Below are 26,324 nucleotides of genomic sequence, written 5' to 3' on the forward strand. Positions count from 1 at the left end.
TGTTGGAATCATACCTCCCACACTGTATGATTCCAAGCACTGGAAGAGTCATCCGTTAGGCTTTCCATGTCCCCGGGTACCAGTCTTCCAGACCCGGACAACACAAATTGGTTGCTGCCGACCGCAAACACGATTCTACCCTCCTGAGGCTGAGCCAAGCTCGAGCAAGGGAAGGCAGAACAATAGGCATCCTGTCACAGGGAGGTGTGACCACCTCCCAGCCAGGATTTAGTGTATTGGGGCAGGGTGGGTGCGCTTGCCAGCGCTACTCAGTCTGCATGAGGGGCACATTCGGTGTTCCCATGCAAAGTCCAGTTCAAACCAGTCCTGGGAGCCGTCGGCTCCCTCTCCGGTGCGAAACTGGACAAAGGACATAGGAGTAACCTCCCCACTGTCCAGACCCTCCCCTGGAAGGGTCCCAGGAATTGTCCCACCCCTTTTCCTAGGGTATTTAAGGGTTTACCTGTGGGTGAGTCCCTAGATTCGTCGTGGGACAAGATTCAGATCAGATACCACTTCTTCTACCGTCTGGGCATGACTTCATCTCCCTTCCAATCTGCTGCATCATCTGTGCCTGTGCACCATACAGGAACTTTCCAAGGCCTGTGCACATCAAAGACACCTGAAGGAATCTCCCTTGAAGTGAAGGAGTCACTTCCCTGCATTCAAGGGCACCATAACTATGTCGACCGGTCTGCTGATCCTGAGCTCCTCCGGACTCCGAAAGGTTCTGCAACACAGGTGGTGGTTTCTAAAGCTCCCAAGGCCTGCCCTGCCCTCTTACCAAGTTTGAGGCCCGTATCCCTCATGGGGGCTGCAATAACCAAACACCTGTGCACCGCGTCAACTTGCAGTTGCAAAGGCTTGTTGGCTTCCTTCCACCAAGATCTTCGGGCTCCAAGTACCCCCAACCTCAAGCACCACCAGGGATCAGAATCTTCGACCACACTGCATTGTGGGCACAGTGGCCTGCATCTTTTGGCGAGCTGCTCGAGGTCCTCTGGCGACTCCAGTGCCTCCGGCCTGTGGGTCCTTTTGAGGGTCACCATTGTTTCCTGTGAGCTCCCCTGATTGCTCAGGGCCTGCCCTGACTCCCCTGCTTGTGGTGAGTCCCCTGGACCTTGCTGGTCCAGATGTTGCTCCTTCGTCAGCTCCTGCATTGGTGGAGCTTGCCAGGGTGCTCCTGCCGAACACCGACCCCTCAGCACTTGAGATCCTTCGCGGGACAGCTCGTGCACGGATCCTGGTCTTCCTCAGCGTTGCCTAGTCCTCACAGCTGCAGAGTCAAGGTCATCGTCAACTCTCCTGCAACACATGACATCGGAGGGCATTCATCTTCCAAGTCTCCTGGTCACTCCTGAGTGACATAGACTCGTTCTCCTCTGCTTGCAGGTACCTCTCAACTAGAAACCACCTTCGGATTCCACTGGACACTTTCTCCTTCTTCAGCAGCAGCACTTTCCTGAAGTCCTCCATTGGGTTCGACTGTGGGATCCGACACCACTTCATACCTTTGCACCTGCCTTCCCTGGTGTAGGTAACATGGGTACTAGGGTATCCCCGGGTGGGCTGGCTCTCCAGCCTTCTGTTTTCCACAGTGTTTCTTCAGGGTCCACTGGGAAGGGTCCTTAATCTTTAAAAATCCAACCGCGACTTAATCATAGACTTGTACGGAGCACGCGGTCGTGTTTCCACACTGCACATACTCTCCGTGGGGTTCCTAGTCACTCACCTTGCGTCCATAGCACTTCTACGTCCTCTCGACATGGTCTTGACCCGAGTCGTGGCTCTTATACCACTTTCTTAGTATATGGCTTGGTCCCTCCCTGGGGTCCACTGTATATTAGTGCTATTTACTGTGATTTATTTGCTATAGTATTGTGTGCTTTGTGTATATCTCCATGTGGCAGATACTGGACGTACTAGAGAGTATTATCTAATAAAAACATATTTTTATAAATACCTTGTGTGGTTCTTTTTCATTTAATCCATACTATGAGATTGCATTGTGGTAAAACAGTCTGCTTTACACTCCTTCAAGACTAAGCCTGAAGGCTGCTCTCCACAGCTACCACTAAAAGAGCTTTCTGTGGTTGTCTAAGACCTCTTAAATCACCATAAGGGTTGTCTGGACTGGTGCAAGGTGCCCACTCACATTAGTGGACATCATATACCAGGCCAGCTTCTCACAACAAGTAAGTGCACTCAACGGAGTCGAAAGCCATTCTGGCATCAAGGGCCATAAGGACAGCTGGGTCTTCCGCTTGAGACTCCCTCAGATGGAGCACCCCATATAGGTGTCGAAGGTTGAGCCTAGTGCTCCTGTTGGGCACAAAACCTGACGTATCAGAATGAACAATCAATGAGATGACCCTCGCAACCTGGTCTATAGGGTCTTCACCAATACTTTTGCCTCCATATTCAATAGGGATATCGGTCTATAGGACCCAAAGTCAGTTGGGGGCTTGCCTTATTTGTGTATAACGATTATAGTTGGCGTCCTATGGTCTTCCGGTAAGTAGCCAGCTTTACATGACTCCTGAAGCATCTCAAGCATGGGCATAGCAGCAATATCCACCAAGCCCTTACATAATTCAAGTGGCAGGCCATTAGTGCCCAGTATCTTCCTCGACTGTAGATCCCGCAAAGCTTGGGTCAGTTCTTGCTCCGTCAGGTTCTCGCGGACGTACGCGGTCAACTCCTGAAGAAGCACATCTCTGAGGAGGTCAGTGCAGTCAGCTGCCTTCATGGCAGTCTTGGGGGCGTAAAGGGCCTCGGAGGCAAAAGCCTCCGCTAAGGCTTCGTTGGACTTGTGCTGGATGCCCGATTTGTCCAATGTAGTCAGTACCCATGACATTCCTTGCCCCCTTTGTAGAGCCACACCAGAAGCCTACTGCCCTTTCCGTCCACTTCAGAGGACGGATGTTGGAGGATTTTTTCCGGGTGGCCTCGGAGCCTCTATAGCTTGCAGCCATCTTCGCCGGCAGCTAGCCACGCCCCCCCTCCCCCCCCAAAGGTACCATTCTTGATGTACGGTTCCTCCTATGGGTGTGGAGTTTCAATCTGGTCTGTGGTAAAATTGGGCCAGTGTGCTCTGGATTGTCTTGTGGGTTGTGGAGATAACTTTGAAAGAGACTCTTCTCGCAAGCAATAGCCAGTGCAGGGCTTTGAGGACAAGGGTTATGTGTCAAGTCAGTTTAGGCTAAGATCTTGTGTTGTGGTAGCGCATTTGGTTTTTTGTTTATAGGGTACTTTGTACGCTTTGTGCAGAGCCTATAAGCACAGTCCAGGCATGACAGCATTACAGGAATTGAGTCATGTACTGCCTGGGGGAAGCTCAGCTAGTGGAATATCACTCATAATATTCTGATAGTGTTGAGGGAACTTTTGTCACACTGTTGACCCGACTTTCAAGACAGGGCTTTGAGTCTATAATCGCAGCGAAGTTCTTTCTTGTGTCGATTGTTGGTGGGGAGATCCAATTTCCTTTTGCCAAACTGCAGTTAGGTCTAGGTTTACCATGTAACACAAGCTAAAACTGTTTTTGAAGAATTTAGTTTCAGTAGATCTTTCCAACATCCAGCTGCCTGCACGCACTCAGCAAATCCAGGAGTCCCAAGAATCGATGTTTTTTACAATTTAAGAAAAAAACAGTAGTTGTAGCAGGTAAGCTTAAAGCAGTTGATAAGCACGGGTAGTGGGACTGGGTATAAAATAGAAATAGAAGAAGGACAATCACTGGACCTCCGGGGACATCTTTATTGATTGTGCCTCATAGAACGTCTCTGCTGTGTCTGGAGATTTCAAAGGGGACAGAGAGGGGACAGAGGAAGCGGTCTTTGCATACAAACAACTTTGTAGACTAATTGGGATTTGATATTTCCCCTCTTGTCACTGTGGAACTTTTCTCCTGAGTGTACAAAATCGTTTGAATAGAGAGAGTGCAATCCGGAGAGCCAGTAGGAAGGTGACATTTTTACTGTCAATCTGAACTGGAGTTCTAGGATCCTCCTTGTATTTTGGAAACTGTGGGCCCTATCTGAGGATCCCACCCTGAAGATCTGACACTTTGGTATCAAAATACCTTTTTAGCAAGAACATTTACTGCAAAGTTGAGCAGTTGCACAAAAATTGAGCAGAACTTCTTCCTGAACAAATCTTTTTAAAGGCATAAGTTTCTCATTGTGGTATTTTGGTGCCAAAAACAAATGCGCTGCAGCATCTTTGTGAAAATGTTCGTTTTGCTGGAGCTGAACATATCTATTTTTACCTAAAATAACTCCAATCTGTTTCTGCTGTCTTATGATCCCTGTATCAGGATTCCTGCATACATGTGTTATCTTTCACATTAATAATGTTCTCACTTGGTTTGAGCCTTTTACATTCTTTATTTACTTAACTATACTATTATTTTGGTTTGTTGCACAAACCACATTCATCAATCTAGAGAAAGCCTTGATGCTAGAGCTAAGCTGCCAATAGTGATATCCGGGTTCCTCTCCAGTTTACCTTTTAGCATTAAGACTGCTTAGATCTTGTGGAAGATCTATCGGAATCCACATCAATGATGCAGCCTTAATATATTAACAATTTGATTTCCACCATTCACCATTCTTATGTTTAGTAGACCTAGCATCCACAATGTCTTCCATTGCCTATTTTTGCACCAGGTCTTTGCAGAAGCATAACCTCTAGTACAAAAGATACATGACAGATCAAAGAAAAATATTCAAACATCTGCAAAAAGCTAGGTACAGTCAGAGGACTGAAATTGGTAAGAGACATACACATCCAGTTTACCACTCTCTTGATAGTATGTGGCCGAGTAACAAGAATCCAAAAATGTGTGATTACATAAACTAACCAATATATAAACAAAAGAGGGACTGAGGGTGTTTGTTAGAGGTCCAGCACACATGCCCCTGGTTTGACAATGGTATCAAAAAGGATTATCAAAAAGGAGTATGCAGTTCCTGAACTTTTAAAAGGAACCGGTGGGCTCACCTGATTAAAATTGTTACTCTGGAGTACCACTGGCCACCATTTTTAATCCTTTTCACACTTACACTACATACGCACATCTATACCATCTGACCCCTCACCCGCACTGCACCCAACGGCTTGGGACAAAAGATCTCCATCAAAGAGCCCCTCATAGGGTGCCCGTCAGGCATTGCAGCGTCAGCCTGATGAGGAGTATGCCCTATGATGAAGCATGACACCCTTGGGTGTGTGAGGGCCCCATTTCCCACAGGGATACCCCCTGTATCCATCTTTGGAGCAGGACACAACCTTCCTACACCTCCTCTCCCTGGTTCCGGCACAGCATACTCCTTTTTGATATCATAAACTAACCAATGCCTTGAAGGTCACTTGTGATGACAAGTTCGGCATTGTGTCTAAAGTTTCCCTCTAAACTGAGCCCCTCATTAGGCAATGTAGATTTCCTTATTGAAGCCAGCTAGAGTTGAATGATTCTGTAATATGCTACCTTACAGAGCAGCAGTTTTAGTGGGACTTCCAAATTTGAAATCCAGGATGTACTGTGAAGATTTTAGGGCTGAAAAGATGTACAGGAGTTTGTCATAAACAATACTACTAATAATAATAGAAGTTTATAGAGGATCGTTCATGGGAACCATCAAATTCAGAACCCGTATATGAATGAGTCCGTTTTCCAACACCCAAGCGAATGCCAGTTTGCGCATGGGATGGAATTTAGAGTCAGGTGTTATTTACCATACGCAGTAATCACTTGGTCCGTTAAACACCTCACTCTTTGATAAATTTTGGTAGGTCAAACATGCCGGAAATTAACAGGAGAAAGGTATACTGTATTTACCGTACCATTGTGGATTTCGGTGCACTAAGCAGCAGAATCCACGTTATTCCCAAAAAACTCATGATAGGTGTTATATATCGCATCCAATAAATAATGGACCCTGCAGGATCTTTATTTATGAGGTGCGATAAATAACAACCTTGATTCCTAAGAACTTTAAATCAGGACCTACACGTTTTTATTTCATATTCCCTAAAAATGTAGGGAAATACTTTCATCAAAGCAGGAGTAAGGTTCTCAATGGGGAATACTGGAAGATATCTGGCAACACAAAGGAAAGTGAAGATGCTAAATCAATTTTGAGAAATGTAAGCTTCAGTAAAAGGAGTATCAGAGTACCAATATTTGATCTTCGCCTGACAGAGAAACCAGCTGGTCCATCATCTAGAGTGATCACGTGGAAAATGGTCGCTGCCATCTTTGGTGGAGAGAAGCAAGGTATGTGCATGTAGGACATTGTGTTTTTTCCGGAACAATGAAATTTATTTTTTAGACTAAAGTTGACTGCGTATTGATGTCATTCATATCGAGTCTATCCAAAGAATCAGCAAGCTCACAACAGGCATCCTCAGTGACTACGCCTGTTCTGACCAGTAGTACTTATTTCTGAAAGATGTACTTCTTGTTTGCAGACAGGCCTTTAGCACTGCCAAGTGTGCTTCATTGCTACAGGCATGTGCCCTCCTCTGGCCTTGATGGCTGTTCCAGCAGTGCCCAGAAGGACTTTCTCAACTTAGATGTCAATGTCAAGCTTCATTTATGAAATGAACTGTCTCAACTTTTTGGGTGAGACCAGCCATTCTTCTTACAACAATGCATTTAGGTTTATAGTAGACCATGAAAGAAACTCAGATGCTCTCATAAAGAATATCATGATTGATACATTGTGAGTTTTTACAGGAGCAGACTTAAAAAGCTTGTCTTTTTTTCCTCTACGGGTTGCGGTCTTGAGGATCCAAGTCACAACACCAGCAGGGAACATATCCGAACAACTTGTTATTTTATTGCACGATTTTTGCAAGGTTGTTGAGTGCCCAATAAGTGTCCATGTGTTCGCACTTTCTCATCAGTGCACTCTTTCTAGAGGACATATGGTTTTATTTTGGCACCACTGGTAGCTCAGCACGGTCGAGACTGCAGAGGCCTACTTGTTAGTAGACCCCAGTGGAGTCTACTCTAATTGAATCTTGCTTGGTACCCTCTGAGTGACAGCTGGTATGCTTGGTAGTGGATTTCAAGGCACTGAAGAGTACAGCCTTTAGCATAAATGCACTCCAAATATTCAATTCAACCTGGAGTGACAGGAAAAGTTGAAATGTTTATATAAAATGTAACTCTAAATTACTAAGAATTAGGAGTATTATTAAAAAGTGCATGCAAAAAAAAAGAAATTGGCATATCTTTAAAGTTTATGGCAATTGGGAGGCCACATGTAACTAGGACAATGAGGGTTTGCTGACACAATAATATGTTTCCTATAGGACAAATTCAAATGATCATGTGCAGGAAAATTCCAGACAGGCCAATTGTAAATGACACACCATGAGGCAAAGTATTTTTTTTAATACCACAGATTTTTGTTTAATGTTTTCAATGATTCACTAAATTCTGATCAGGTTTCCCAGTTGGGTTCGACAACTATGACAAAATAACAAGTCTTTGGTCTTCAAAGATTCTTATTATTTTTAAGCAACTGTGTGTATTAAGTCCAGTGATGGCAAGAAACAAAATCACAATTTCGCCCGGCTAAGACTTTGTTTCATTGAGTTAAATAAGGTTTAGGGTTAGTAGCATAGGGCCAGACATATAAGTCTTTTTGTGGTTCCAAAGGGTCCAATTGGCAGAATAAGGTTTCAGAATTGAAATTTAGGTTTGCAATCAAATACCGATTCGGCATTTGGAAGGGGCGTTTTAGGGTGTTCCAAATACAAAAGCGGACTGGTATGTTTTCATGTTTTGATACTGAATTCCGGAGGCAAAACCTGAATCTTTGACTACCTCCTCAAATGAAAGTGGCAAGCCATTCCCAAACAGGAAGGCCCCCTTCCCCTTTGTGAATGTTGACCCAAACAAGTGGTCCCACAGACCACTGTCAACTCTTAAAAAGACTGACCTCAGCATGTCACCATCCCTGTGATGGCTGAGATTCTTAGCGGGTCACAATCTGCGACCTACTTCATCAGTATTCATGAGGTAGGTTGAATTGAGACCTACTAGGAATTGGTCATTTGCGAATCAACCTATTAGTACATAGGTCAGTATTTTACAACCGGTTCTTAGGACATCTGTCACTTAGTTGGTGACCGCAATGTTTTTTTATCCCCAGGTTAAACCAAGAGTCAGATTTCATGAGGATGTCTTGATAATTTTTCTAGTGTTGTTTTGAATTTCTTTTATTTCTTTCGGTAACTACTTGACTTTATCGGATTGTTTTCACGTCTATGTAGGTGGTGTTGCTGTCTTTGTTGCAGCAGAGGCGGCTCCTCAGCAATGGCGGAGGAGCATCGCCCCACTGGTCAGAGTCAGTCACCGAAAAATAAAGTGATATTAAAACAATAATATCATTCTAATTTTCTGTGACGGGCTCTGGCTGACAGTGCTTGCATGCGGGGCAGGGCCGAGCCATCACAGACAGGAGTGGTGAGCGCTTAAAAGTGCACATGTAAGTTTGGCCAGCCGCCTTAGGCTGGCCAAACATACATGCACACTTCTATTTCTCCAATTTAGCTGTGTTCACAGCCGGGTTGGGGAAAAGCCACAGGCTCCCAAGCAGTGTGAGCGGCAGATCAGGCCACTCAGTTCAATCCTGGTACTGCTCTCATAGCATAGGAGCAGCGTCTGGATTGGGTGGGAAGCCTGTGCACCTGAATCCACAAGCACCTCCTCCACCGTCTTCAGACCATTCAGAAAGCTACCAGACTCGTCCTGGACCTTCCGTGATGCACCCATCATGCCTCACCTCAGAGACCTCCACTGGGTTTCACTACACAAATGCTGCCAATTAAAACTCCTCTCACATGCATACAAGGCACGGCACAACATCGGACCAGCATACCTCAACTCCCGCCTCCACTTCCACCAGCCCACCCGACATCCACGCTTTTCATCTCGTATTCACACCCTGCATCCAAAGAAGCAGATCAGGAGAGCTAGCCTTCTCATACCTCGCACCCAAAGCATTAAAAGACCTCCCTCTTCACCTTAGGGCTCCATCCTTACTTCTGGAATTCCATAAGGAGCTGAAGAATTGGCTCTTCAACTAAATTCCTACGGTCGACCTTCACACTTGCTCCAGCACCTATATACCCTTTGGGTGATTAGCCACGCTTTACAGATCCAGTTAACATAACTTAGTATAAACCCCCACAATGCATGCATTTTCCATAACTTGTTATATTGGTCTTACAAGGCTTTTTTTCTCAATGTTTGTAAGGTTTTAATTATAGTAATCAGTCTGTATCTTTTATCAAATATTGCGAAGGTATTTTTTATTACAAGTATATATTTTGAATCTATGTCGATCTTTTATTTTTTTATTCTATTGGACTTGTGTGTTTTCTTATTGAACTCTTATTAATTCTAGGACCATATTTTTAAAATGAACTTCAACGGTTTCATAAACATTTTTAATTTTTAAAAGTATATATACTACTATTAAACATGTAAATATTGTGTTTTCTTACAATTTAAATTTATGTATTTGTTTAATAATTTTATTTATCTGTATAATACAATTTTATCTATAAATTGATGTTAAATTGTCAAATTATGTTAAACTAACAGGTATTTGTAGGAATTCATTTTTTACACTAATTAAATTAATGCTTACTTTTTTTTTTAAATATATTACTTTTTACCAAAAGAATTTAAATTTTCTAAAGTTACTGTAGTGTGGGTTAACCACGCCCTATGTACAACACTAAGTTAGCATAACCTCGATGGTTGTTAGAAAGCCAGCTTGCTGCTTCTGCTGCTTTTGCACGCGACACTGTTGTTACATGTTATCTATAAGGTATGGGGTCCACCATGCAAACCTAAGAGACCTTCTATTAGTCTAATAATACCTTATTAGTTGCTAGAGAAAGGAGGTTGGTTGTGTTCCACGGTCATTATTATTATGATTGCTCCTTTCATTTTCTATGGTATTGTAACAATGCTGATGGTGCTGATCCTAACCATTTGTCTGCTTGTGTTAGCCAAAGTACTGCATCTTAGGACGCGAGGTTTATAAAATAAACTCTTTAAACTTTTACCGTGTCTTTGTTATTCTGTTGTGGACTGATATATAGCTACCAACGGGTATTTCGGATTCCCACCACTCCTGAGAGTATCTAAGTCGTTTGTTCTGGGTTGTCTATACATTGGGACCGCCGAGCTAAATCTCGGATAACGAATGTGACACTAAGCTAGTCGGATAGGGGTTCTTAGTTCTGAGGGGAGTTTCTGGTACACCACAATTCTCTGAGGTCCTGGTTTCCTGCGCATAGTTCTGTGCATAAGCAGAATCCCTGCAACATGGCGCACCTAACGTTTGGTCTTTTGATCTGAAACGCCTTAGTAGTGCTTTTATTAGTCCACAAATCCCTCACTCTGGTTTCCGGATAACGTGAGTGACGGCTTAACCTACCTGGGTTTCGACTGAAGGTTCTTTCAAGCTTGATAATTAAAAAGGTTTTCTTTTTCTGAACCCCAGGGCTACAGTATAGCTTTTCGTTGTTCTTGAAAGTGTCCTGATGGCGGTCAATGTTGCCGCGCATAGTAGGGTTCCCCTGACCGCACATTTGAGGGTCTATGGGGTCCCGGATGATGGCTTGGCTGTTATTTTAGTAGTAGGCGCTGATGCAGCGTTCCCGTATGAGTTGTTTTACTCTTGGATGACGTTTGACAAAGTGGATGCAAATGACAATTTGTTCCACGAATATACTCACACCGCGATGCCTGCTGCCTATGCCCCTTATCGGACACTTGAAATTCCCCTTAGTGCCTGGCAGCATACTAGTTGGTTTATTGGCACCCTTCCCCATGCGGTAGCGCCGGCGAGAATGAGCCCGTTGTCAATTGCAGGGGCCACATGGCCGGTGCTGGCCGGTTATACACCCCATCCCCGCTACATGACTGTGGCGGTGGCAGAGTTACGTGTGCTACACACTGCCCTGATTACGGTCCATAGGGCGTTAGTGCAGTACGTGTCTCGCAATGTGCAGGTGGGGGCACCTGCGGTTGCGGGACACACGACTGACCATCATGCGACGGTCATCAGTCCAGTTATGGTTAATTCGGTTGTCGGCAAGCGCCCCCAAAATAGGGATGAATTCCCTTGCTGGCTTGCTGAAAAATTTGATCAATTTGAAGCCGTGTTTCCCAATACTTCTCATGTGGATAAACACAGGATCCTCACTATAACATTACCTAAGGACCTAGTCCCGGATATTGTCGACTGTGACAATTGGGGCAAGGTCTTTGCTGCGACCTATGCGAAGTGCTACGTCACTCCGTCTATGTCTGTACTGCCCTCGGTCATCAAGACAATCATGGTGCCGAGGCAGCAATTGAGTTGGGATTGAGGCTTGTCGATAGCTTCGATGTGGTTTGTTCCATGGTTATGGGCAGCCTCAAAGGAGATGCCATGCAATTCCAGGTGTGCAATATGTTGGCACTTGTGGATCCGGGCGACAGGCCAAAGGAATTCGCTAAAATTATAGCGAAAGCCTACAGAATGGTGGGTCGTAGCGCCTTGGGTGTGAAACCCGCTGTGATCATTCCGACTGCGGTGCAGCAGCCTAAAGTGAGTTCGTCTACTAAGGACGAAAAGCCCAACTTTCCGAAACAAAGTTGGCGAGCTAAGAAACAGGGGAAGCAGCAAGAAAAACGGAGGTCTCGTTCTGCATCACCGGTGCAGACACAAAGTGATCGCACCTATGATTTGCGCAATCGTTCTAATATTAAGTCACCTGATAGATTTCAGGTTCCTGAACAACGCTCTCCTCGTTCTTCACAGGAAACATCGGCTTATCAATCCGGTGGCGGAGATCGTGGGAAGGGAAAGGGTGCTCAAGGTCGTGAGCAGCCCCGTCAGACTGACGGTAAAGGCAAACAGGACGAGTCTGCACGTCAAAGACCCCCGTTTCAAAAGAAGAAAGTTGCTGCTCTAACTGCGAGATATGCCTCAGATGGTACGGACACAGCTTCTGAACCAGACATGGGCGCTAACGCTGCTAGACAGCGCGGCGGAAGTTACAGTAGTGCGACAAGCGCTGCGTCCGTTTCTGGCGGCGACAGCAACTGATACATTTGTAAGTGTTGAAACTGCTGATACTCGCGTAGCTCCCCCTGAAAGAATGTTTAAAATTAACCTTTTAATTGAGGGTGACATACAAAGTAAAATTAAAGTGGTATTTTGGGATCATCTCACCTCCACCTATGATATACTTTTGGCGGAGGCAGATTGGCCCCCGGCTTTCGTGTTGGAGGCTCCTAGAGGGGAGGTGGTAATCCTCCCTTCCTTTGGGCACACGGTGCCATTGGAACATTCTAACAGGTTAGCCGGGGAGTGGGCGCAGGTGCTCGCGTCTGCGTTGTACCGTACTCAGGTTGGCTGGGACAAATTTTCTCACAATCATACGATTCCGTTGAACCCCAGCCACAACCCCAATACCCCATGCGTCGCGAAGCCCGATCTCACGTCGCGTCCATCCTTGAGCAATTGGAAAATCAGGGAGTAATTGAAACATGTGTGTCACCCATGAATAATCCTTTGTTCACCGTGACGAAGCCTGACGGATCGTACCGCCTTGTTTTGGATTACCGGCACTTAAATTCGCACTGCCGGACATGTGCGGTACAGAATACACACAGTTCGGCTCTCGTCGATAGTCTTGTGAGAAAACGTTTTAAAACTACTCTTGACATCTCCAATGGCTTTTATAGCCACAACCTGTCTCCTCATAGCTATGAGTGGACGGCGTTTACCTCGGGTGGCAAACAAAAATGGTTTAAAAGGCTCCCAATGGGCTATAAGAACAGCCCCGGGGTTTTTGCTGCTCGTGTGGTCTCACTTTTGGAGATGATTGACCCGGAAGCATATTCGTATGTAGATGACATCTACCTAACGGACGACGAGTTGCTTCCACACCTTGCTCGCGTGGATAACATAATAACTATGTTTGCTGACTATGGTTACAAATTCAACTTTGCCAAGTCCCACATTGCCGAGTTCACAGTGTTGTTCTTGGGGTACGAACTCAATCATGAGGGTCGAGGTTTGGCTCCGCAATTCCTTGAGAAATGCGCACGCCTCAGTACTCCTACGACACTGAAGAAATTACAATCTTTGCTGGGTTTTCTGAATTTCGGTCGTACCTACATTCCTGATTATGCCCAGCGTATCAAGTCGCTTTATGCCTTGGTACAACCTACTTTTACCAAATCTTGCTGGCTGCCTGAGCATTCGGCTGCATTGCAATCATTGCAGTCTGATCTCCTAGCTTCAAAGTTTTTACAAACTCGTGATAACCACACTAACCTGGTCATTAGAATCGTACCGGGTGCAGTGGGTTTCACCTACTTGACGTTCAATGAGGGCGACACAGTCCCCATTGCATACAAATCTCATCTGTACACTTCGGCTGAGCTGCGCTTCTCCGCTGTCGAGAAAGTACTGACAGCAGTTCAGATGGAGATCTGGAAAGAGCGAGCGCTATCACAGGGAAAGCACATGCTGGTGGTAACACCGTACCCTGCCCTTGAGGCGGTTACTAAAGCCAGTGTACCTAATTCTAAGGCTTTGCATCCAAGGTGGATACAATGGGCAATCTCCTTGACTTCGCCGGAGTTCTTGGAGTATGAATTCATACGCAGTCATTGGGTGATTGTACCGCGCAGTTGGCAGAGCTAAAAGCACTGGTGCTTGCACTGGAGTTTGCTGATCCTCGGGTCACCACTCTTATAGTGAGTGACTCGTTTTATTGTGTTCAATCATACAACGAGAATTTACACTTTTGAAGTCAGAATGACTTTCGTGATTCAAAAGGTAGCACAGTAAAGCACAAAACGCTTTGGGTTCGAGTGGCAGGCCTTAAAGAAGGCCTGCCCCTCGTGAATGTAATTCACACTCTTGGTCACCAGCGTGTTGGTGTCCATGCTGTCGGTAACAGTTTGGCTGACGAGGCAGCAAAAACCGCAGTGGCGACATATTTAGTAGCAGCAGTTACAAGATCCAAAACTAGGATTGATGATGACGACATCTTGGCAGCTATTGCTGCGTCCGAGACAGGGAAGGGATTTCCGAAAGGTTTCCCTTCCCGCTACCATTATCGTTTAAGTCCTGATAACGTCCCGTTAGTGAGGATTAACGACGTTGGTGACAGATTGATTCCCAACGTGGACTGCAGACCATCTCTGATTACAGCAGCCCACGAAGGTGTTGCGACTGCGCACGCCGGAGTTTCGGCGACTGTATCTCTTTTACAGCAACGTTACTGGTGGTACGGTTTGTACAAACAGACGCGAGCTTATGTCCTTTTATGTGACATTTGCCAGCAGATTAAACCTTCTACTGTCGCGCGTCCACCACAAACGCAGCTGTTTATATCTAATCAACCACTTGCGTGTGTTTATTTAGATCACTGCGGTCCTTTTTCCTCTGATACTGCGTACAAGTACATCTTGGTTGCAGTGGATTCGTGCACACGTTTTCTGTGGGTGTGGCCGCAAAGGAGTACTGATGCCCGGACGGTTATCAAGGATTTGCGTGTCTTTATTGGGAGTTTTGCATGTGGTACCCTTCATTCTGATCAGGGCCCTGCGTTTGCCTCTTGGGCTTACAAAGAAGCCATGAGAAGTTTGGGGGTCCAAGTCAAATTTTCGTCTCCATACCGGCCTGAGGGCAATAGTGTTGTGGAGCGAATGAACCGTGACCTAAAGCAATCTTTGACAGCAAGGGTATTGGGTACAGGCCGAAGCTGGCTGACCCACTTGTAAGACGTACAACGTGACACTAAGCTAGTCGGATAGGGGTTCTTAGTTATGAGGGGAGTTTCTGGTACACCACAATTCTCTGAGGTCCTAGTTTCCTGCGCATAGTTCTGTGCATAAGCAGAATCCCTGCAACATTACAACAATTTTAAATACATAAAAATGCATGTACTGACCTATGCAATTAAGATATTTTTCTCTACAATATTTGTCGCCAATATTTTTGTAATTTACACTGCATTTGTTTGATATTTTTGTATGGCAATATTTTTCTGAATTGTATTCTGTTAAACAACCCAGGACTGGCATGGTCTCACCAGTTCAAGTCTTCCAAATGTTTCTAATCTTTGATATGTCAACTTTATATTTCTTGAGACACCTGACATTGTCATTACTCTACCCCTTTCCTACATCTGTCAACTTGAGACCCTACTTTTTGATCAGCTGACCTTTACCCACAGCCATACAGATCTATTTTGGCAGCCTTACTGGTTGCCAGGGAACAATTCCATAAGAAGTTCATGAGAGAGTAACTAAGTGAATATAGAGGACTTCTGATTCCTGTTACATTGCCAAACGAAAGCTTCTGAAGTGTGCAACAGTGATTTTGTGTGATAATAATGCATGTGACATGTAAGGCAGACCTGATTGCATATATGAAGGACTGCATTTAATACAGATGAATGTGTGTGATAGGCATGAGGCTCAGAAAAGCAAACTTGGTGGGCCTATTAGGATGGCGGGCGGACTTATGTCCGCCCGCGGCCCTAGCGGTGCTGGGACCGGCTGCCAGTGGTGCGGCGGTCTTCCACTGACAATTAGGATGCCACCGCCACGGTGGCATCTCCCATCCACATCATTGTGGCGGGCGGTGCACACAGCACCGCCTGCCACAATGCTGTGGCTGCACATTGTGCATTTGCATGCACAACGTGACAGGTACCGCGTGGTGCTTGCCACGTTGAGCATGCAAATGCAGGGGGTACCATAGGTACCCCCATGTGCACCCTCCTACACCCTGGGGGGCCGCAACGGGCCCCCAACTGCAAACACCGCATGTCTTTCCGTGGCGGCAGTGCCGCCATGGAAAGGCTGCTTCCCGCCTGCATAGTAATATGGATGGCGGTGTCTTGCAGACACCGTCACCATATTCAACCCTTTTCTGCCCGGTCGACAAGCGGCGGACGGCCTTCCCGTCCGCCGCAGTACCCCCCGCCATCATAATATGGCGGGGGAAATGGGAGGCGGGCGGGAGATAATGTCGGGCAGTGGCGATCAGCTAGACATTATAATAGACCCCTAAGTGTTTGAATGGTAATGCTAAAAGTGCGTGCTTTATCGCAATATTTTTTAACAGGACAGAGAAGGGAAAGTGTCTAATTATCTGGTGTACGTTTTATAAATGTGCCATCAAGATAATGTTATATGGACTGGTGAAGGGCAGGTTTAGACATAGATGCAGAAGGGTGCAATTCTGAATGCTGACACAATGACAGCATAAGTTATGCGGGGAAATTATACATGGCTTGGCACAGTTGACACCTACATCCGTATAAATTATATGGCTGTCATAAATACAATTTAGGTAGGGAATATACTAGTAGTTTAGGGATGTGGGATGAAATATAGCCGGGTATATCTTCACTGATTTGCATATTATCTGCGGAGTGGTTTATGAATAATCATAATTATCCTGTTACATTTGATCTGTAGATAGATGCTGATGTATATATAATTGCACGAAGATACAATATTCTTCAACAGGTTAATCTGACCCACTAGCACGTCCTGTAAACAGGGCATAATTTGCTATAGAAGAGAGATTTGCCCGTTTCATTTTTCTCCAAAAAAGGAAGTATTTCATTTGGGGGCCAAGAGAATCTAACAGGTATCACCCAATTAATTTTCCAGTGAACACGGCACTGCCCTTGGGAATGATGATCCTTTTTTTTAAAAACTATTAAATACCATAACAAATGTAGACATTAAATCCACCAAACACTTCCATTAAGTCAGGTATTCAGGTGGACACTGTACAATTTATTACATAATTATTGACCATAGCAACAAATAAAAGGACGTTTTCCCCTCAACAATGAAGACAGCAATCTGTTTTAATTGCATGCTCATACATTTTCCCCATGGAGGGCCCTCCTATGCAGTGGGACCTCAATTTGGTTTTGCCGTACCATAAGAAGACAGCATTTGAGATTCCTAATTCTTGGGATTTCGAACTACTCGTGTGGAAAGTGCCTCTCACTTTGCTTCCTGGATACTAGATGTGTTTATTAATCAGGACATGAGGACAAGGAGGTACTCATTAACCATGCTTCATTAATCCCTACTGGCCTTCCTTACACACTGAGTGTCATGAAACCATAGCTCACGCATTATCGGTCTTTCACCCTAAGGGAGTGTAAGTGATAACACTCTTAAGCAGCAGAAGGCCAGCACTCACAGGGCAGAGCAGCTACTCTACTATAAAGATAGGACACACATAGACACATCATAGGTACATGCAGTGAGAGGAGTCATTCAAATGATAGGAGAGAGAATGAAAGGCAATCAGATCAACCATCCACAGACAATTCAACTCCATAAACTGCCCAAATGCAGATGCTCTGTATCTGCTTTCACAATGAGATAACAGCCACTAAGTGTCACAGAAGAGACATTCACAGGTAGTCACAAAGCTGATTCATACCCCTGGAGAATAGGTAACCACCCCTATGTAGACTATAAAGCCTCTTTATTGAATAGTGACTATTCCAGTGGAGATAGGATGTCTCTTGCAAACATGACTGCTTTTTCTACGAAAGAAAATATTAACTCATGCTGGATGGGATTTGAAAGTGATTTTTAAGCTATAAACAAACACAATCAAAATATCACACTCTTAAAGGTTTAGAGGTAGCAACACTGATGTAAGAGCTTTTTCATCACTCCAGAAAGTTTTGGTTGTTTAGTGAAGTTCATAGCCAATTTGGGTTCTTCATCAAATGTTTTTCTTCATCCAGAAGATAGGAAGTCCTCGCAGGTCTCTGTGCGGTGTCTGCAGAAGAGTCTGTTTAATGCACTTTTGACTTTGACTGTTGGAAATAAGTGGACCCTCTGTGGCATTATGTGAAGATAATCCTGGTAAAACAGGATCTTTAGAATTGTGATGGGTACCTGCAGGGCATAGAGAGGAAGCCATTAAAGAACTAGGTGGTAAAGGTGGTGGTGGAGGTGGAGAACTCATTGAACATCCAAATGGATCTCTGCTATTTAGAAGTGGTAGTTGAGGAGGAGGAGGAGGAGGAAGGCTCATAGGTAATACTGGAGGAGCAGATGAAGATATAGGTGGCAACGGTGGTGGTGGTGGAGGAAGACCATTTTGGCAAACAGTAGACGGTGTGGAAGCCAAAGGTTGCAATGATGGACATCCCAGAATGCTTAAGGAGGAAGGTAATGGGGGTGGAGTGGTTTCTAATGAGGATCCATTACTGAAACTGGGCAATGCAGAATGAGCAGCCTTAGACCCTGATTCACATGAACTTGCAGATGGCTGCCTGGAGAGGGCCTCCAGAAACTCCATTGATACAAACGAGGACATGGCTCCTACATTCTGGACTGGCTCAGATAAGGCATAGCCCAGATGGGCATAGAAGTGCTGCTTATCGTGGGTGGTTAGATGAAGCTGTCTGAATCCACGAGAACGGGCATAACCCTCAGTGGCTTCCATAAGCTTCCGTCCAAGACCCTTGCCACGCAATTGTTTGCTGATCACCACTGACTCAACAAACAAACTTTGGGGTTGGCCCAAAACTCTAGCCAGCCTAGCATGTCCCAAGAGTTGACTTTGCACCTTTACATCCTCGCTAGAGCTGTGGGCTGCCCTTTGAGTTTTGATAAGCACTAGGCATACTGGAAAATCATCACAGGATTTCTGGAGAGAGTGCATGCGAGAGGCTTGGCTTCTTTTCCATTCTTCATTGATGAGATCAGCACAGGCTTCGATGAGATCAGGCCTCTGGTGAATAGGAACCACTGCAATGACCTCAGGAGTGGAACCCATTGCTTCACTAGGGAGAAGAAGCAGCAGAGCCTTACCAATCACATTCGAACTTCCTTCCAACGAACAATATGCATCAGAATGGTAAAAAAAAAAAAACACGTGTATACACACTCACATGCAAAAGCGAAAGCACAGGCGTTTGGAAATAGAGCATGGTAAGCACAGCTGACGGTGCTCTTGTGCACAGAAAAACATAGCGACAGGAAATCTGAACAGATCACCTATGTCACTGTAGACCATATCTATTTGTGTAACATCTTTTATGGCAGATCTCTTTTCATCAATTAGAAAGTAAAGAACTAAAAACATCAGCATATTTTCAAACTACATGTTAAACGAATTATTTGCACAAGTGTGTACCAAAGCTAGAATGTGAAATCTGGTTTATGAAGAAAGTATGCAATTAAATGAGGTGCACAATGCAATGCGGAATATAAATCATGAATGGTAATCCTGATGCTCCTGTACACACTCATTTGCTAGATGCTAGCCTGTACCTACCAGCATCTTTCAGTTTACTAAATCTCACTTTCCTGTTCAGTAAGGCATGAACCACAGACAATTGCCTATCTTTTTGCCATATACTGCTTCGGTGCTGCAGTTGAGACCCAGACCTTTATGAATATTCCAAAAGGCAATAACTTGATGCTTATTTCCGATGACATAAGTAGTTGCTGTCTTCATATGCAATACCTTAGATATTGAGTGACTGCATATTTTGTAAGGTTAAGTAGCATCAGTCACATATTCACATCTAGTGGAAGAAAACGCAACATGATCCAGTTCGTTTGGGACTTCAAAAGTAAATAGTACCTAGAAAGAAGATCCTCCAACAACAAACTCATACTTTATTTGTGTGGCCTTCCTGCAAGTTCACTGCCACTTAGGACACTGTTTCATCAGAGATGGCAGAGGTTTCTCCATCGGAAAGGGAAACTGATGTGGATGTGTAACAAGAACCATTGAACTGTACTGTAATGTATTGAATTACATGGGTTGAGAGTAGCTGTGATACGAAGATAAGCTGACCACTAAGAAGAGGAGAGGTTTTGACTTATTTACATCTGTATAACGCATTGAGGCTGTAATATGTTACAAATTCGGAGTAAAATTGCAGTTCACCAAATCAAAATCTTTTTCAGCATCCACTAACAAGACTACTGCTGGAATCTGGTTAATAGTACAGTAATACATAGCTTCAAATAGGAAATGAGTATTACAGATTAGAGCGTTGGACTGTTGGGCGCTCCATTGAAAACAATGGAGTAGCTCCGGGCTTATAATGGCTGGTATAAGCCCGGAGCTCCAGCATTCCAATGTCTCTTTGTTTACAGCTCTGGCTGTGAACAAAGGCTTCAGGGAGCCTGAGGGGATTTCAATGCCCTCACGCTCCCTGAAGCCTTTGTTTTATTTGTTGGAACAGTCTGCCCTCTAGTGGCAGAATGTTCTAATAGCCTTATAGCTCTTCGTAGCTGGGCTATACCGGCTATTAAAGTCATGCTCCCTTGTTAAAGGCCCCAGCCGAAAACACTGGAGTGGGCCTTTGATAGCTGGTATAGCCCGCTACGGCGGGCTATAAGGCTATCATAATTGCCATATAGGCACAAACCCTTTCCTAGCTACTGCCATAAGATCAGCTATTATCTCTGATATTCTCCTAGCAATGATCTTCATAGAAATCTTATCATCTAAATTATGTAAAATGGTGGGTGGTAAGAATGCACTTGCTCCGTGTTCTTTTCTAGAATAAGAATGCAGATTAGGATTCCTTTCTTACATGAAGAGGGTATGGCCCCCCTTTTAAACTAAGGTTGAACAGCTCTGTAAACGGATTATTTTATTATTCTGAGGGGTAGCCATCCTCCCCTGGAGGTTTACATGTTGGAAGTTCCCTTATCACCTCTACCACCTCCTCTATTTTTTTCGAGTGAATCAGATTGCCCACAGCTTCCTTTTCCAATGAGGGAATTTGAGGCAAGTTAAAAAATGGACAATAAAAGATTTTAGGAAAGTATGTGCTGAAAATAGACTCTATTCCCTCTTTATCCCTTTTTGGTGATATTATTCTTCACCATTAGAGACTGAATGAGCCATGCCAGTAATCTGCCACTAACCTCTCCCTCCTCACCTAGCTGTTGACCATAGGTCTGGGAGTTTATAATCCCCATCTCCAACAAAAAAGTCTGTAGTTCCCTCTTGGCCACTTCTCTAGCTAAGTATCGCTGCTTGTCTAGTACCTGCTGCACCCTAATTTCAGCACTTTGGAGCGCGATTGGGAGACTTAATAGTTGCTCATTTTCTATCTGTCTCAGGGCACTTTCATAAACTATAATCTCATCCCTCATTGTTGATTTATATGCTGCCCAAATGTTTTCTGGTGATGTGGAACCTCTGTTCTCCAAAATAGAGGTGAGATCTGTTCCCCATCTCTTCCAAAAACTGCTCCTTCGAGGGTATGACTTAATTAAAAGACTATCTATACATAGGGTAGTTATAGAGGGCATCAGGACTTCCAGACGGGCTACTGTATGATCTGAAAAACAGTTAGGAACATAAGAGGCCTCTACATTTAGCGAGGACTCGGAGACAAGAAAAATATCTATCCTTGAAACTCTCCGAAACCAAGCAGAGAAATCCTTATAATGTTTTAGGTCGGGGTTTGATCTACACCAGGGGTCAACAAGCATTTACTATGCAATGGTCTCGGCATTGGTAAAGTTAGAGCTATTGGCATTGCTCATGACATTATTTTTGTTTATGTTTTTAAAACATTTAAAGAAACAGCATTGTTATTTACAATGTCAATAGCTTAATCACTCTCAAATGCGAGACCTATTGCATTTGCACCCACACACAGATTAAGCTATTGACATTGTAAATAACAATGCCGTTTCTTTAAATGTTTTAAAAACAAAAACATAAACAAAAATAATGTCATGAGCAATGCCAATAGCTCTAACTTTACCAATGCCGAGACCATTGCATTGTAAATGCTTGTTATTCTTTACTTTTTGGCCATCATTCACTGCCTGAACAACAAGTATTGGAAAGGCATTAATTAATATGACAGGATATGTTGAAGCGGAAGACCCCAGGTCCCCTCTGCAGCTCACCGACAGGCTCCTGCCGTCGTCAGCGGCGTGTCATCTCGCAGGCTTCACTCTTTGATTAATGCTCTTCAAAACTTTGCCTGGCCTTGCTCCGGCTCACGCGCACCCTCTGTCACACTTCTTATTACTTATGTATCTTTGCATCAGGGGAAAAAGCGGGGAACCGGAGGATGAAAAAAATGCTCCTTTCTCGGGTGACAGCCGCACGCCAGGGCTATTTTATTAAAGGTAGCAATCATAGGTGCCCCGGCTATCACTGCAGGATGAATGGTCTTGTCAGGAGCTCTACCGAGGCCGCGCGCGGAGGTGAAAAAGAAACTCTACCTTTTTTTTTCCATTTTTTTTTTTGTTCCTCTCCTCTTTTTAATGCTGGCCACCTCTTTGTGCCTGAACTTGGACCCTCGACGTCGACAATTTCTCTGGCCCCCGACAGCACGATTAATTTCTATAGCCCTCTTCGGGTGCCTCGGAGAGCCGCGCCAGTCCAGCTGGCCCACTGCTGATAAGATGTACCTTTTGATTTGTTTTGTCTTGTGATTGCCTTTTCTGTCACCTACAATGCCTGGCCCTGCCTGGAGACCTCCACTCTTGCCATGACTGACGTATCTATTTATCCACAGGCCGCTCCGGCCCCCCGCTCGCACCTCCTCCCCCTAGGCTCACTTGCCAAGGGAATAATAATAACACCAAAAGATTCACACACCCCGATGTGGGGGTCTAGATGTCAGTAAAGGGGGTCTCCGCCTAAAGCTTAGCAGGGGTGTGTGTATGTTTCTCTGCTTGTCCCCGTTCTTACAGCCGCCATTTTGTGCCAGACTCTGACAGAAGGGGGCCCACAGGGGACCAGGTTGCGTATTTTGTGTGTGTGTGTCTGTGTGCGCAGAGAGAGAAAATCCGCAGCCACAGTAAAATACATCTGCCCGGGCCGCCTCCCCCTCTCTCCAGATAAAAGCCTGTCAGCGTTATTTTCCAATTCCGAGGCAGTTTGATTAATGGTGAAAAGCCACCGCGAGATGGACTTCTGGGTTTTACAAGTGCCGTCAGATGGCCCAGGGTTATACGAAATACATTCATACAAAAAAAGACACAATGAGGAAAGGTTGGGCAAAGAGAGGGGGCGAGAAACCGCGAGAGGAGGGAGGGAGCTGTGTGTATTCAGATCTCACGAGGCTCATGACTAAAAGCACACCACAACCTTTCTCCGAGGCAGAGCAGAAATGCCTCGGAGAAACGCAGCGTCCTTTTCGGATTCGGGGGCGTGTTTTGCTGTTATCTCCTCCTTGAGACTTCTTGCAAAAAACACGCCCCCCCGATCCGAAAAGGACGGGGCCTAATCTGAATGACTGACCTCTTCTCCAGTGGCTGGCCAGCAATCAAGAGGCCAGCCAATGGAGAACAGGGGAGAAGAGGGGCGGGTTCAAGCCCCTCTTCTCCAAGTCATTAAATCTCTCGACTTCCGGTTCTGCCTTCGGCAGACCGGATGATCCCGAGACCTAAAAAGGCCTAACTCATTCTTTAATTTATTTATGGGTGCACCACTCTTGGTTTCCTTTGTTTAGCCTTGGGGTTACTCTGATCCAGCACCAGGATTTGGGCATAATTCAAATCACCTCCAATTACAATATTTGTCGAAAACTGGGCAAGATGAAGAATCAAATCATACAGAGGCCCTGGCTCATCAACAATCGAGTAGGATATAGAAACAAATGTAATTGGCACGTGCTCAATTAACACCTATACAATTGCCCATCTCCATTTCTCATACATCAATGATCTAACAATCTCACCGCTGAACCTACTGTTTACTAAAACTGCAACCCCTCTGTGTGCTGACGAAGCTGCGGAATGCAACAGGAGCTGTAATGGCCCCCATGTGGCTCAACCCTCAGTCTCCTTATTAATATGTGTCTCTTGTAGAAGCACACAAATTGGTTTCTGTTTGCCTACCAATTAAAAACAGGACTTACGTTTCCTCTGGTTGTTGAGCTTATTCGCATTCATAGAGAGAATGCTAAGGTTACACCAATCCATACAGCTCTACTATTTGAGTCATATTGCCCTGATATTCAGATTATGGAAACTTTCTTTTTTAACCCACTCATCAGGTCAACTGAGAAGCTGCAGGCTCTCCTCCCTCTCCTCACCAGTTATACCCTCCCCATCCAAACAACCCACCCTCTTCACCCCTTTTAGGTACTCATGCATCTTCTTCACCTTCCGCATGGATGTCCTATCCACCCTTCACCTTTGAAGTGCGATGACTGCACTCACTGCCCTAGTTCCAGATTCGCCACTCCCCACACCCACCACTAGTGTGTTTAAAGACAAAAAAGACAATATCAATATCTCCCCCATAATATAACATGGAAAACCAGAAATGCAACAGACTGTAATACAGTGACCTATTTTCATGCAGGTATGTTCCTGCTGCCTCTGCCTCCTGAACGATTTTATTGTCCCATTCAACAGCATCTTTACCCTTGCTGGCTGCATTAATATATCCTGAGCCCCCTCTGCTTTGAAAACACAGTAATCAGTAATCTCAATTCCTTCCGACGCCTTGAAGTCTCACTGAAGTCTAAAAAGTCATATCTGGAAAGACCTGAAACTAAAACCCTCTGGAGACATGAAGCTCTGATGTTTTATCACTTGCGAAAGAACCTTCTCTCGAATCCTAAAGTCTCTAAAGTGCACAAACAGTGTGTGAGGCCGTGCAGTATTAACATACTCCGTGCATGGGACACAATGCACTCTCATAATCGTGAGGTCTTCGTTAAACTCCAAACGAACATGGTATCTAACTAAGCTTTCTCTAAATTCTACAGGTGAGGATTCAATTCTTTTCTTTCAGGGATACCCATAAAACGCAAATTTGATCTCCTAAATCGGTTCTAGTTGGAGTTTAATTGACTTAATCTCCCTAGCTTGGAAGATATTTGCTGACTTAAGCTCTCACTTGATGTCTTCCAAAGTAGAGACCTGTGTATTAACTTCCTCCAATTGATCAAAGTTGGAGTCAATTTTCTTCTTAATTTCCTCCATTTTACCACTCAGGGACTTATTCAGCTAATTTTGACTTTGATTGTGTCTCCTGTATCTCTCCCAATATAGTAGTCGGCAGTGTCTCAATTTTAATACTGGGGAGTTGGGCTCCAGCTGGTGTACTTTAGTCTTTCCTATCATGGGCGCAACCCCACTCGCCCTCTCCTCTACTAGTGCCTCCAGTCCTTCAAGGGGAAATTGCTTTAGCCTTTCCGTAAGAGGCATTCTGACTGGCAATGTCCTCCCAGCTCTATTCCTTTCTGGATATCTTGGGGATGGGAGAGACTTTTTATTCTTCAGCATTGGCTATCCTTAAATGGTCTCTTAATGTCCAACCATTTAATCGACCAGTGGCTTAATCCAGTCCCAAGGTTCATCACTTCGTCAATGCACCGGTCTCCCACTCCTTATAGTGGCCCAATATCTGCCTGTACAGGCCTGCAAGCCAAGCTGATCCTTCTCCTGTTGTATGCCTTCAGTCTTGGATCCAATTGCAAATATATCTTAGTGCCCACAATCCTCCTCTATACCCCCATATAAAACAGTGAAGCAAAGAAACAGAGCCTAGTGTCTTATTACTAGCATGCCATCAAAAGCTTTATCGCGTCCGTGTCAGGACTTTGACTAAACTTTACCCACAAATTGTTCCTTACCTCCTTCCATTAATGTCCATAATGTCTTTTAGTATCCATAATGTGTCTCTCGTTTCCACCAACAGAGAATACCTATTTGACCTCTTTTTTTTTTCTGAAGGGGAGAATAGTACGAAGGGACCTTTATCCACCGTCAGCATCGGTAGAGGGAAAATTTGTCTGCAGTTTCCCGCCTGTACCTTAATTGCTAAAGGGGGGCAATTTTGAGGTAGTTGAAGGCAGTTTAGCAGGGGCTACATCCGCACAGCATGGGATTACGCTGGTCTGAGCCACGCATTTACTCGCTCTCCATAAAGGGATCTCCGCGACTGCTGCTACTGTGACCATACAGGCTGGGGGAGTGGCTGAACTGGCAGAGTTGCCCTAGGCGAAGTTGTGCATCATCCTCGGGAAACTTATTAAGACAACTGCCAGAATATATCAGGACTCCAAGGCTCAAGGGGCATTAAACGGGAAAATCTCAAACCATATACATATCTCTCAGAGCACAGGGCAAGAGTGTCCATTGTCACCTTTATTGTTTGCAGCTTTTATTGAACCCTTTCATGGCCTCGAAGGAGGATGGACGTTTATCGAGCTCCAGGACCAGAGTCTCCTAGACTCAAGCTGTATGCGGACGATCTGGTTTGATATATATTCAACCAGAC

At 44.8% G+C, this 26,324-nt stretch overlaps 2 protein-coding genes across 3 annotated transcripts in view; both read right to left on the reverse strand.

Annotated features, from left to right (window-relative positions):
- The window catches only part of LOC146797887 (hyaluronidase-3-like), a 110,458-nt gene that overhangs the window by 27,142 nt on the left and 56,992 nt on the right, over positions 1-26,324 (reverse strand). The gene's annotated exons all lie outside the window — the stretch shown is intronic.
- The window catches only part of NAA80 (N-alpha-acetyltransferase 80, NatH catalytic subunit), a 65,769-nt gene continuing 56,992 nt past the window's right edge, over positions 17,548-26,324 (reverse strand). Inside the window, exon 2 of the mRNA XM_085625097.1 lies at positions 17,548-18,879. Coding sequence (XP_085481223.1) covers positions 17,811-18,872 — 1,062 coding nt within the window. The 5' untranslated portion in view covers positions 18,873-18,879 and the 3' untranslated portion in view covers positions 17,548-17,810. The remainder of the gene's footprint in view (positions 18,880-26,324) is intronic.

Source organism: Triturus cristatus, chromosome 9 (genome assembly GCF_964204655.1).
Source record: "Triturus cristatus chromosome 9, aTriCri1.1, whole genome shotgun sequence".
Classification (NCBI taxonomy): domain Eukaryota; kingdom Metazoa; phylum Chordata; class Amphibia; order Caudata; family Salamandridae; genus Triturus; species Triturus cristatus.